At 60.1% G+C, this 13,017-nt stretch overlaps 1 protein-coding gene across 6 annotated transcripts; it reads left to right on the top strand.

Moving 5' to 3' along the window:
- Positions 1–435: 435 nt before the first annotated feature.
- MAP3K6 (mitogen-activated protein kinase kinase kinase 6) lies at positions 436–13,017 on the top strand. Of its 6 annotated transcripts, XM_054539231.2 has the most exons (30): positions 436–2,000; positions 3,355–3,371; positions 3,465–3,494; positions 3,583–3,606; positions 3,872–4,062; positions 4,181–4,349; positions 4,721–4,827; positions 5,246–5,416; positions 5,514–5,626; positions 6,017–6,176; positions 6,400–6,562; positions 6,640–6,747; positions 6,872–6,921; positions 7,015–7,110; positions 7,257–7,344; positions 7,426–7,559; positions 7,926–8,053; positions 8,301–8,437; positions 8,773–8,878; positions 9,426–9,583; positions 9,681–9,873; positions 9,973–10,111; positions 10,416–10,581; positions 10,716–10,892; positions 11,178–11,283; positions 11,549–11,708; positions 11,798–11,910; positions 12,103–12,176; positions 12,458–12,534; positions 12,732–13,017. In XM_054539231.2, the coding sequence occupies exons 1-30, from the start codon at positions 1,661–1,663 to the stop codon at positions 12,808–12,810; spliced, it is 3,774 nt and encodes a 1,257-aa protein (XP_054395206.1). In that variant the 5' UTR covers positions 436–1,660; the 3' UTR covers positions 12,811–13,017. The 6 variants fall into 6 exon arrangements, with proteins under 6 accessions (XP_054395206.1, XP_002811250.3, XP_024093653.2 ...); XM_002811204.5 differs by having other exon boundaries at positions 3,355–3,494; XM_024237893.3 differs by lacking the exon at positions 436–2,000 and adding an exon at positions 2,293–2,514 and having other exon boundaries at positions 3,355–3,494.

The raw sequence follows: 13,017 nt of genomic DNA on the forward strand, positions 1-13,017 counted from the left end.
GCCCAGGCTGGAGTGCAATGGCACCCAGCTACTTTTTTTTGTATTTTTAGTAGAGACGGGGTTTCACCACGTTGGCCAGGCTGGTCTCGAACTCCTGACCTCGTAATCCACCCGTCTTGGCCTCCCAAAGTGGGATTACAGGCGTAAGCCACCGCCCCGGCTGGGAATTGCACAGCTTTCTCAGCCTGTCGGTTGCCCATGCCTGTCCCTTGTAAGTTGTCTGTTTTCCACTCCAGCCTCTGTTGCAGGCCAAGTTCTCAAACTCTACCACTTCCTGCCTGTCCCATTGCGTGCTAGTTCCAATCCAAGGTCAAACCAAGGATTTGCTTGGATTTACTTCGAATCCAAGGTCAAACCAAGGAAGGTTTGCACCCTCCAAGGTACATTTTTCTTCCACAAGGCAACAGGGCAATGAAACAGCCATTGAGTAGCATTTAAGCAGTTTATTTGCCCAAAGCCACATTCTAGTAAGTGGCAGAATTAAACAGTTAAGAGTCTGACAGGCGGTCCTGGGTTTGCACCCTGCTCTGTCATGCGCTGAGTGATCCTGGACAAGTTATTCAACTTAAGTCCCCAGTTCTTGGTTTCAGGGTCCACTGAGGCTTATACCAGGTTGCTGCCTCACTCATTAATTCACACAAGAAAGTTGGGGATTCTTGGGGATTTGAAGCTGAGAAGCTGTTGTAGTGCAAAGGGCTGGGGTTGACTCCTTCAAGGGGTGGCTAAAGAAATGTTTAGAGTTGTTTAGAGTAGGAAGTGCTTCTCAGGTCCCATGGTCACGTTCTGCATAGAAGTCAAAGGTCAGCGGGGGTCCACAGCAGGTTGGGTCCTGGGGAAAGCAGCCCCCTAGCGACAGTAAAGGCTCAGATGCCAAGTCCCACTCCAGGACTGAAGGCTTTCGGGCAAGCGGCCTAGGGTGTAGGTTTCCCCCATCCCAGTCCCTCCCTGCCTTCACTCACTGGGCCCGGGAGGACACCCATTGTTCATCATGCTCTGCGCACCCTGATGTCTCTAGAGAGCCATTCATTCAACAGATACCTGCAGAGCAGGGCCTGCGTATCCAACCTTTTCCCTAGCCCTGGCCTCCTCACACACTTTATGTGCGCTTGCTGTGAGCAGTCCACAGTCTTTGGCGTGCATAGGGGCACAGGCTGTTCCGGAAGCCGCCAGTCTCCAAAGTTCTGGCGGGAGAGAAGGGAGGGGAGAGGCTGAGTCTCAAGCCGCTAGGGAGCGGCTCTGCCCCAGGGCCGAGGGTGGAGCTTTCTGGGTCGGCCGGGAAAGGGCTGGGCTCAGCCTACAAGTGAAGGCAGGACAGCGTTGGCGGGCGCTCCCTTGAGAAGTCCAGGTGGCGGGCACCTCCGGGCCGATTCCCAGGATCCCCCAAGTGGCTCTGAGCTGCCGATCACCGGATGCCCCAGATTTCTGGGACCCAGTCCCGGATTTCAGAACCTCAGGACCTTGCAAGTCCGAGCTAGGATTTCTCCCTGGACTTTAGATTCCTGGAACGGGACGTCAGGCCGGATTCCGGATCCCTAGATCCCGTGGGAGATTCTCCGATTCCGAACGGATTCCGGATCCCAAGATTCCTGATCTGCCGGCCCAGGCTCCTGCCCTGCCTCGGGTTCCCAGTGCGCGGCGCCCCGCGCCTGAGCGCCCCCGCATGGCGGGGCCGTGTCCCCGGTCCGGGGCGGAGCGCGCCGGCAGCTGCTGGCAGGACCCGCTGGCCGTGGCGCTGAGCCGGGGCCGGCCGCTCGCGGCGCCCCCGGGCCGGGGCTGCGCGCGGAGCCGGCCACTCAGCGTGGTCTACGTGCTGACCCGGGAGCCGCAGCCCGGGCTGGAGCCTCGGGAGGGAACCGAGGGGGAGCCGCTGCCCCTGCGCTGCCTGCGCGAGGCTTGCGCGCAGGTCCCTCGGCCGCGGCCGCCCCCGCAGCTGCGCAGCCTGCCCTTCGGGACGCTGGAGCTAGGCGACACCGCGGCTCTGGATGCCTTCTACAACGCGGGTGAGCGCGCTGGGGGCGGGGCCGGATCCAGGCGGGACTCGGTCCTGGGAGGGGACCAAGCCGGGCTCGAAGGCTCAAGGGAGGGGCCGAGAGGGGTACCGGGTCTAGAGGACTTAAAGAGAGCTAAAGCTGAAGGGCTTGGGACAGGGCCTTGAAAAAAGTGGGATTTAGGGGATCTGGGGCGCGGCCGGGCTCGGGACGAGACAGGGATCCGGGCGCGGCTCCAGGGCTCGAGGTTGGGGCTTAGGCACCCTTCAGTCGGAGCGGTGCCCAGCCAGCGGGGCAAGGATGGGGAGGGGCTTTGGAACTCTGGGGCGGGGCGGGGAGCGGCGCGGGGCTGTGGTGTCTCAGGGGTGGGGTTGGAGAACTCAGCCTCACCCTCAGGAGAATGTCACGCGGATCTCTTGAGGACAATTACTGGGAGAGGAGCTTGGACTTAGGGAAAGGGGCTGCACCCGGGAGGCTGGAGTTCAGGAGTCCTAGCATACTACTTCCGAGGATCGGGCTAGGAAAGGTAAAAAGAGAAGCGAAGGGGCCCGACGGGACTGGATACTGGGTGAGGGAGCTTAGGTTAAGTGGCCTCAGTGGCCAAGAAAGAATGGGCGGGGAAGGGGCGGGGAAGTGGGCGGGAAAGGATGGGTCAGGGGCGGGGCTAGAAGGAGGCTATTCCCCCGCGAGTCACTCCTCCCTCCAGCCAGCCCGGATGCTCGGCCCCCACCCATACTTACTTGCTCATGCTAGAGTCCAGTAGCTGTGCTTCCTGGATGTCCATGAAATCGTAGCCTAAAATGAAGGCTGACCCGACCACTCCGACACAAAAATACAATTATCGACAGACACAAATCGCATACATGTTGACTCATGCAGGCCCTAGCAGACGCTGTCATACACACAGATACAGTCAGACATAGTAAGCTATACATGTCACAGATATACACATACATACATTTAGGCACAGCGTTGTCTATGCACACTGATGGTAGCCCCTTTCAAGAGCCTGTGCTGAAGACCAAAGGGAGGGGGACTTCTATGTTTGCGCAACTCCCACCTCCTAAATGGCCTGTAACAGACTCAGCTGGTCCACAGCCTCCCTTCCCCCATGCCAGGTGCTCACAGGCTCTGAACCATGGCCTGAGGGTCCCAACCCAGTGAGCCCAACTCCTCTCCTGCAACACCACAGAGATCAGTTCTGTGAAAGTGCCAGGGGGACCCTAAAAAGGGTCAACTGAAGCCCAAGGCAGAACCAGACCCTACTGGAGTCCCACAGCAAGGCAGGTCAAGCCAGGATGGACCCCGGCTCCTTCCCCATCAAGCTGGGCTTCAGGGATCAGCGCCACCCCCTCTGTGCCTGCAGACGTGGTGGTGCTGGAGGTGAGCAGCTCGCTGGTACAGCCCTCCCTGTTCTACCACCTTGGTGTGCGTGAGAGCTTCAGCATGACCAACAATGTGCTCCTCTGCTCCCAGGCCAACCTCCCTGACCTACAGGCCCTGCGGGTAGGTGGCCTGGGGCTGGTGGAGGCAGGCACAGGGCTGGGGTAAGGCCTACACAGAACACCAGTATCTGACTGTCTGCCTCCTGCAGGAGGATGTTTTCCAGAAGAACTCGGTGAGCAGAATCCACCTCTCACTCAAAAGTGCCCTTTGACTTCCACTATGACCTCTGACCTCCACTAATCCTCCTGGCCTCCTCAGTCACCTAACGCCCCCCGACATCCCAAGTATTCCTCTGTTTCCTGTTGCCTCCTCTCATGATGGGTGCCCCTTTCCTGCGATTCCAATTCCCACTGGTGCTGACCTTTGATGCTCTCACTCCCCTTGTCTAGCCCTGTGCTGACCTCTGACCTCACTGATTCCTGCCTCCCTCCCACCAGGATTGCGTTGGCAGCTACACACTGATCCCCTATGTGGTGACGGCCACTGGTCGGGTGCTGTGTGGTGATGCAGGCCTTCTGCGGGGCCTGGCTGATGGGCTGGTACAGGCCGGAGTGGGGACCGAGGCCCTGCTCACTCCCCTGGTGGGCCGGCTTGCCCGCCTGCTGGAGGCCACACCCACAGACTCTTGGTAATGAGGGCCCCCAGGGAGGGTCCTCCAGGAGGGGGCTGGTGAGGGTATGGTGGGCTGGGGTTGAGGTACAGGCCCCACCATTCTCTCTCCCTGCCTCCCCTGCCCTGGGCATCAGTGGCTATTTCCGGGAGACCATTCGGCGGGACATCCGGCAGGCACGGGAGCGGTTCAGTGGGCCACAGCTGCGGCAGGAGCTGGCTCGCCTGCAGCGGAGACTGGACAGCGTGGAGCTGCTGAGCCCCGACATCATCATGAACTTGCTGCTCTCCTACCGCGATGTGCAGGTGCCTGGTGTTCAGAGAGGCAGTAGGGCAGCTGGCATTTGAGGTCAGACAAACCCAAGTTCAGTTCCTGGCTGGGCCACTTGCTCACTGGTGGCTTTGGGCAAATTATCAAATGTCTCTGAGTGTTGGCTTCCTTATTTGTTAGAGCGGATGAGCATGTCGCTGCCTCCTGGGGCAGTTGTGGGGTTGGGAACGCCCAGCATGGGGCATACAGTAGGTTCTCCCTGTGAGGTGTGGTGTCCGCTGGGCCTGAGGGAGGCGTGCAAAAGATGGTGGCTGGGTGGGATGTCAGGGATGGGACAGGACCCTGGCTCAAGGTTCCTTGGGGCCTGAAGGCCCATGATGCCAGTGCTTGCCGTTCCCTGATGCAGGACTACTCGGCCATCATTGAGCTGGTGGAGACGCTGCAGGCCTTGCCCACCTGTGATGTGGCCGAGCAGCATAATGTCTGCTTCCACTACACTTTTGCCCTCAACCGGTGAGTGGCAGAGCAGGGGTTAGGTCTTAGCCACATAAAGGTTTCCGAAACCTGGGTCTCTGCGTGCAAAGCCATTGCTGTCTGGCATCACTGCTGTTCGGGGAATTTGCTGATCAGGGTCACTGATGTCAATAGGTCCCTGTTGTTCTGAGTTACTGCTTCCTGGGTCGGGGTGGGGGAGGTGGTGCTGCCTGTGGTATGGTCACCACTGTCCAAGATCACTGCTCCTAAGAGTCATTGCATCTAGGAATCACTTCCATCTAGGTCAGTAGAGAGGTCAGTGCTGGCCAGGGTCACTATCATTTTGAGGTCATTATTGTCAGGCCCCTGGAAGGGTCCCTGCTGTTCAGTGTCTAGAGGTCCCTGGACAGAGTAGGCCAGGGCCATCAGGGAGGGCCTGAGCCCATATTTTCCCTAGGAGGAACAGGCCTGGGGACCGGGCGAAGGCCCTGGCCGTGCTGCTGCCGCTGGTACAGCTTGAGGGCTCTGTGGCGCCTGATCTGTACTGCATGTGTGGCCGTATCTACAAGGACATGTTCTTCAGCTCGGGTTTCCAGGATGCTGGGCACCGGGAGCAGGCCTATCACTGGTAAAGAGCACAGTGAATGGCTGGTGGGCTAAGCTGTGAGATGAGGGATGGTGCTGTGGGCATCAGTCTGGCTCTGTTCCCCCTACCCCCACCCCAGGTATCGCAAGGCTTTTGACGTAGAGCCTAGCCTCCACTCAGGCATCAACGCAGCTGTGCTCCTCATTGCTGCTGGGCAGCACTTTGAGGATTCCAAGGAGCTCCGGTTAATAGGTGAGCACAGATCCTGGCTCTTGTCTCCTCACTCACAGGGGTTCAGAGGGGCCTGGGAAGAGGGCAGGGAGAGAGCACACTGGGCAAGAGCTAGGATGAGCTCATCCATTTCGGACTGTCCTGCCCCTACCCACACCTGGGTCCTAATGCCTGTTCTGGGCCCTCAGGAGCCCTCAAACCCACAAATGTTCCCAAACTCACATCTGCGTGTTCATTACATCCTGAATTCCACATATACCTGTGCCTGAGCTCCTGTTCCCACCCGAGATCTTGCCATACCCAATGATTTACTCATATCTATGTTCATGTCCACACTCAGGCCCACAGAAATGGTGGGCCTCACTCACCCCTGCACCCACACTCACTGGAGCCCATGCCCCTCTCCCCCAGGCATGAAGCTGGGCTGCCTGCTGGCCCGCAAAGGCTGCGTGGAGAAGATGCAGTATTACTGGGATGTGGGTTTCTACCTGGGAGCCCAGATCCTCGCCAATGACCCCACCCAGGTGGTGCTGGCTGCAGAGCAGCTGTATAAGCTCAATGCCCCCATATGGTAGGTGGCCCCCTCTGCATTCTTGGCCTGACCTGGGCTGTCAGCTCCTGCACCTATGTCCGTTGGCATGCTAGACTGAACCCTGAGCCAATGACCTGGCTACTTTTAGACCAGTGCCCATGGCACCCCATGCCAACGTTCTAGCTATATCCAGGCCAGTTTCCTCTCCCTGGCAGTGCTGTTTGGTGCCTGGGCTGAACTGAGGATGCGGCTTTGCGTGCAGGTACCTGGTATCTGTGATGGAGACCTTCCTGCTCTACCAGCACTTCAGGCCCATGCCAGAGCCCCCTGGAGGGCCACAACGCCGTGCCCACTTCTGGCTCCACTTCTTGCTACAGTCCTGCCAACCATTCAAGACGGCCTGTCCCCAGGGCGACCAGTGCTTGGTGAGGCCTGTAGGGGTGGTGGACCTGGGAAAGGGGTAAGCCCCTTCTGACTGACCCCACTCCCCCACTGCCTGCAGGTGCTGGTCCTGGAGAGGAACAAGGTGCTACTGCCTGCAAAGCTCGAGGTTCGGGGTACTGACCCAGTAAGCACAGTGACCCTGAGCCTGCTGGAGCCTGAGACCCAGGTGAAGTTGCTGCTGAGGCCCCTCACTCACCTTTGCTGGGACTTTTTCTGTGGAGCCTTTCTCCCATCCTCAGACCCCTCTCCTGTCACCAGCACCCCCCATCACACCCCATTTCTTCTTGCAGGACATTCCCTCCAGCTGGACCTTCCCAGTCGCCTCCATATGCGGAGTCAGGTGATAGGCAGGACCTGGGGCGACTGGAAAGACGGGAGGTGAGGGTCGCTGCCACCCAGCCTGACACTCACTGGGTTCTTCATCCCTTCCCAGCGCCTCCAAGCGCGACGAGCGCTGCTGCTTCCTCTATGCACTCCCCCCGGCTCAGGACGTCCAGCTGTGCTTCCCCAGCGTAGGGCACTGCCAGTGGTGCGCAGCCTTTCATGGTCGGGGTACTCTGAGGGCCAGGATGCCGGGGGGAGTGGGGGAAAGAAAGGGACGACGTCCCTTGGATGCTCCGGCTTAGATGGGGACCAAGACGCCCCTCCCGCGGGTCTGACCTCCCCCACCTTCAGGTTCTGCGGCCTGATCCAGGCCTGGGTGACGAACCCGGATTCCACGGCGCCCGCGGAGGAGGCGGAGGGCGTGGGGGAGATGTTGGAGGTGAGGACGCGGGACTGGGAGCTCGCGGAGGGCGAGGGGCCGCGGGCCTGCTGAACTCCCATCTCACCCCGCGCCCGGCAGTTTGATTATGAGTACACGGAGACGGGCGAGCGGCTGGTGCTGGGCAAGGGCACGTATGGGGTGATGTACGCGGGCCGCGATCGCCACACGAGGGTGCGCATCGCCATCAAGGAGATCCCGGAGCGGGACAGCAGGTGCGGTGCGTGGCCGCGCGGGTGGGGCTGAGGGCTCGCGAGGGCGGAGTGAGCCGGGCCACGAGCGGAGCGGCTCCTGTGGGCGGGGCCACGAGCGGAGCGGCTCCTGTGGGCGGGGCCTAGTGGGCGGGCTCGTAGGACCTGAGAGTTCGAGCCCTGTGGACTGGGCCCGTGGGCGGAACAGCCAGGACCGTGCGGGCGGGATTGAGGTCTGGAGGGTCCTATGGGCAGGGTAGTAAGGGTGGGGAAGGTCGGAGAGGGCTTGTGGGCGGGGCGGGTCCTTGGGGCGGGGCCAGGCTGGAGTGGGATGGGCGGGGCTTCTCTGCCCACCTCGGTCCCTTTCCTCTCTCCCCTACCTCCCCCCAGGTTCTCTCAGCCCCTGCATGAAGAGATCGCTCTTCACAAACGCCTGCGCCACAAGAACATAGTGCGCTATCTGGGCTCAGCTAGCCAGGGCGGCTACCTTAAGATCTTCATGGAGGAAGTGCCTGGAGGTACCTGCCCTCTGTGGGATGGGAATGAAACCGAGGTGTGAGGCATGGGACCGAGGCAGGCAGGGGTAGAGAGCCCTAGGGGGAAATGTACCCTAGTGCGTGTGGGTGGTGTAGCCTAGAATTAGCTGAGGAGTGGCGCTGGGTGATGGAGTTGGGGCTACAACATGGGTGTGTCTGGGCCTTGAGCAGAGAGATGTGGGCTGGAGCCAGTGGGTGGGAAGAATCAACTTGGACTGTCCCCATCCAGGCAGCCTGTCCTCCTTGCTGCGGTCAGTGTGGGGACCCCTGAAGGACAACGAGAGCACCATCAGTTTCTACACCCGCCAGATCCTGCAGGGACTTGGCTACTTGCACGACAACCACATCGTGCACAGGGACATCAAGGTAAGCCCTGGGGCTGGCCCGCCCTCATCTGCTGGGGGTGGCGGGGAAGGAGACATGGTCCCAGACGCAGGCTGGCAGTTTAGATTAAGTGAGCAGACCTGTTGCAAAGGGTAGGGAATTCATCAGGGAGGCTCCTTAGAGAAGGAGGGGAGAAGTTCAGCTCTGAAGCCAAACCAATTGTCAGCTCCCAGAGGGGCATATAAGTGGGATGGCAACGGGAGAGTGTTGACAGAGGCAGGACCAGGCTGGGATCTCCAGGAGATGGGATCCCAGAAAGAGGGTCTAGTTCTGCTGGCAGGGGCCCAGCCCAGTGTCCACTAATGGCTATCAATCAGGGGGACAATGTGCTGATCAACACCTTCAGTGGGCTGCTCAAGATTTCTGACTTCGGCACCTCCAAGCGGCTGGCAGGCATCACACCTTGCACTGAGACCTTCACAGGTAACAAGGTGTGGGGGTGGTGAGTGGGGATGCTGACCTGGGGCAGATCTCTTGGAACTTTCCAGGGAATGCAGTTTCTCCTAGGCATGGAGTTAGAGTCCTAATGGGGAATGAAACCCAGGGTGAGTGATTGGGCCAGGGCTGAGGTGATGGCATCTAGAACTGGAGCTTGGATAAGTGATGAAATTGACTTTAGCACTTGAGGAGTGTTGATGTAGGCCAAGGTGGGAGTTGGAGGGAAAAGCGGGTGATGGAGTTCCGGGGGATGATGCAATCCAGTATGTGTGCTGGAGCGCTACTGTGGGTGATGGAGTCTGTGAATGTGGTGGAGCCCAGGATGAATGACGGAAGCCTTGGCAGGTGATGGAGCCCAGGGTGGTGATGGAACTCAGGATAGATGTTTGATGACCAGGATAAGTGTTGAGGTACGTTTTGGATGATAGGTTCAGTATGGGTGCAGTCGGCCTGAGGATGATGGCATTCCCCTCCCTGCTCCAACCCCATGATGAAGCCTAGGTGGGCATTGGTGCTCCTGTTTCTGTGCTAGGAACTCTGCAGTATATGGCCCCAGAAATCATTGACCAGGGCCCACGCGGGTATGGGAAAGCAGCTGACATCTGGTCGCTGGGCTGCACTGTCATTGAGATGGCCACAGGTCACCCCCCCTTCCACGAGCTAGGGAGCCCACAGGCTGCCATGTTTCAGGTGAGACCCCTTTGGACCTGGCCCATGGAAGTGGCATAGGGCCAGCCTGGGCCTTGGACACCTCTGAATGTCACCCTTGTTCACCCTCCCCCAACAGGTGGGTATGTACAAGGTCCATCCGCCAATGCCCAGCTCTCTGTCGGCCGAGGCCCAAGCCTTTCTCCTCCGAACTTTTGAGCCAGACCCCCGCCTCCGAGCCAGCGCCCAGACACTGCTGGGGGACCCCTTCCTGCAGCCTGGGAAAAGGAGCCGCAGCCCCAGCTCCCCACAACATGCTCCACGGCCCTCAGGTGCTTGGGGGTGGCGGGATGGGCACACTGGAGGGCAGAGGAGTTGTGGAGCTGTGAGGGTGGAGGAGACCCCAGCTGACAGCTCTGTCCCTCCCTCAGATGCCCCTTCCGCCAGTCCCACTCCTTCAGCCAACTCAACCACCCAGTCTCAGACATTCCCACGCCCTCAGGCACCCTCTCAGCACCCGCCCAGCCCCCCGAAGCGCTGCCTCAGTTATGGGGGCACCAGCCAGCTCCGGTGAGACCTAGGTTCCTGGGATGGGTTCCCTTTGCCTGGTTTTGCCTTTTTCTCCCCTCCTACAAGAGCCCTCCCTGGGGACCTGGGCACCTTGACCACTTGTGAATGTGGCATTTGGTGCCTCCCCATGCCCTGTTCTGGCAACTCTAACTTGGACTTGTTGTGTCCTCTCAGTGCGGGGTTTATCTATGTTCATGCCTGTGAGGTAGGCATAAAAGTAGGAGAGTCAGGATTCAAACCCGGCAACAGAGGTGACTGGCGGGTTGCTGCCCGTCCTCAATCAGCAGCTCGCCCTTGTGCCCAGGGTGCCCGAGGAGCCTGCGGCCGAGGAGCCTGCGTCTCCGGAGGAGAGCTCGGGGCTGAGCCTGCTGCACCAGGAGAGCAAGCGTCGGGCCATGCTGGCCGCGGTATTGGAGCAGGAACTGCCAGCGCTGGCGGAGAATCTGCACCAGGAGCAGGAGCAAGAGCAGGTGGGCGGCCCACCCTAGCGCCCCCTGGTGGTCGCGCAGGGTCAGGACACCTGTTGATGTCCCCGCCCCCCACCTCCGTGGCAGCGTCTCTTTTGGCTGAAACACTCGCTGACAACCCCTCTCTTCCTTCTCAGGGGGCCCGTCTGGGCAGAAACCATGTGGAAGAGCTGCTGCGCTGCCTCGGGGCACACATCCACACTCCCAACCGCCGGCAGCTGGCCCAGGAGCTGCGGGCGCTGCAAGGACGGCTGAGGGCCCAGGGCCTTGGGCCTGCGCTTCTGCACAGACCGCTGTTTGCCTTCCCGGATGCGGTGAGGGCGCCTTCTGGTAGTTAGAGCTGCCCAACAACAGGTAGTGAGCTCCCCGTGCCTGGTGAGGTGCCAGGACTTGACGTTCCAAGATTCCCTGTCTCCTCCGTGAAGATCAGGCCTGCAGCAAAAAACCGTCTGCCCAGTCCTAGCTTCCCAGGCCTTCCCTGGACCTCAAGCCCGCCCACCCCACTCGCCTCTCGCCGAAGACTTTCTAGGCCTTTCCAGCTCAAGCCCTGCCTCTAGTTGAGGCTCAGCTGTCTCAGCGGCGCCTCCCTCCCCCTGCAGGTGAAGCAGATCCTCCGCAAGCGCCAGATCCGTCCACACTGGATGTTCGTTCTGGACTCACTGCTCAGCCGTGCTGTGCGGGCAGCCCTGGCTGTGCTAGGCCCGGGTAGGAGGGGAATGCCACGGGCCTCCTGCCAGCGAGGGTGTGGTGCTTGCTGGGCGCGGTGAACGTCGAATGGGGCCAGTGGGGGCCAGGCGGGACAGGGGCGGGCAGGCGCCGGTGGGGGCGTGACTAAATGGACATCTCCCATACCGGCACCGCCTGGGGCCTGCCCAGAGCTGGGCACCCTACCCCCGCACTCCCTTGCTGGGGTCTGGGGTTCCCAAACGGGCGTTGTAGCCTTGCCTGAGTTCATCGCACTGGGCTGCAGAGGTGGAGAAGGAGGCGGTCTCACCGAGGTCAGAGGAGCTGAGTAAAGAAGGGGACTCCCAGCAGAGCCCAGGCCAGCAGAGCCTGCTTCCAGTGGAGCCCGAGCAGGGCCCCGCTCCTCTGATGGTGCAGCTGAGCCTCTTGAGAGCAGAGACTGATCGGTAAAGCCCCTTGGAATCGCTCATAGCCTCTGCCGGGCTTCAACCTACTCACCACTCACCGCTCCTTCCTACTCTTCTGCGCCCCACAGGCTGCGCGAAGTCCTGGCGGGGAAGGAACGGGAGTACCAGGCCCTGGTGCAGCGGGCTCTACAGCGGCTGAATGAGGAAGCCCGGACCTATGCCCTGGCCCCAGAGCCTCCAAGTGAGTGGGCCTTGGCTGGAGAACATTATTGGTGGGTTCGAGGCAGCTTCTAGCACAAGGCACCCTTGGGCTCATCACCTGACTTGGGCTCATCACCTGAGCTGGCCTTGGCTGGAGAACACTGTTGGTGGGTTCGAGGCAGCTTCTAGCAGGAGGCACTCTTGGGCTCATCACCTGACTGCTTCTTGACAGCTGCTCTTTCAACCGACCAAGGCCTGGTGCAGTGGCTACAGGAACTGAATGTGGATTCAGGCACCATCCAAATGGTGAGTCGGGGAGTGCTTGGCTATCCCTGACCTCACCAGCCAAAGCCTCCATCTCTGTCCATCTTCCTGCTCTTCTCACTGTGCCCTCTGATGCAGAGAATCTCACTACCAGAAGAACACTTAGTATTCTCGTCCCATTGTATGGATGAGAAAACTGAGGCCCAGAAGGGTGTGATCTGCCTCAGTATTTTGGCAACAGAGCAGAGCTAGTACCTGGGTCTCAACACATCTTTCTGTAATTTCTTATTTCCCTGTTTCTGCGGGTCTTTGACCACATCCAGCTGTTGAACCATAGCTTCACCCTCCACACCCTGCTCACCTATGCCACTCGAGATGACCTCATCTACACCCGCATCAGGTACATCCGGGGCCCCCCAAGTGAACCATGCATATGGCCTCATCCTGGCCAACTGCAGGCCTGCCTCGGTTCCTTCCTGGAAACCAAAGGGGCACCTAGGTCCCCTAGGGACAGAGGGGGCACTGGGCAGACAGTGGGTGCAAGAGAGAGTCCAGGGCCACCTTCTGGCTGAGCCACACTGAGTCCATTACCCCCAGGGGAGGGATGGTATGCCGCATCTGGAGGGCCATCTTGGCACAGCGAGCAGGATCTACACCAGTCACCCCTGGACCCTGAGAGCTGAATGAGGGCATCATAGGCCAGACAGACCCAAGGATGGATGAATGGAGAGGACAAAGGCAGCTTCTGACACACCAGCCCCAGGACCTGGGGCAACTGGAGGAAGCCAGGCGAGTGGGGGCCAGGACTGGTTCCAGTGAGAGAAACCAACCACAGGCACCCAAGCACTACCAGATAAAGCGTATTAAACAGAACACTTTTGAA

The sequence above is a fragment of the Pongo abelii genome, chromosome 1 (genome assembly GCF_028885655.2).
Source record: "Pongo abelii isolate AG06213 chromosome 1, NHGRI_mPonAbe1-v2.0_pri, whole genome shotgun sequence".
Classification (NCBI taxonomy): Eukaryota; Metazoa; Chordata; class Mammalia; order Primates; family Hominidae; genus Pongo; species Pongo abelii.

Bases quoted from the DNA above. Each gene is read 5' to 3' on its own strand.
- MAP3K6 (XM_002811204.5), top strand. From the start codon at position 1,661: ATGGCGGGGCCGTGTCCCCGGTCCGGGGCGGAGCGCGCCGGCAGCTGC. The intron at 4,350-4,720 runs GTGCCTGGTGTT...TCCCTGATGCAG, and splicing joins TCTCCTACCGCGATGTGCAG to GACTACTCGGCCATCATTGA. The intron at 6,748-6,871 runs GTGAAGTTGCTG...TTCTTCTTGCAG, and splicing joins TGCTGGAGCCTGAGACCCAG to GACATTCCCTCCAGCTGGAC.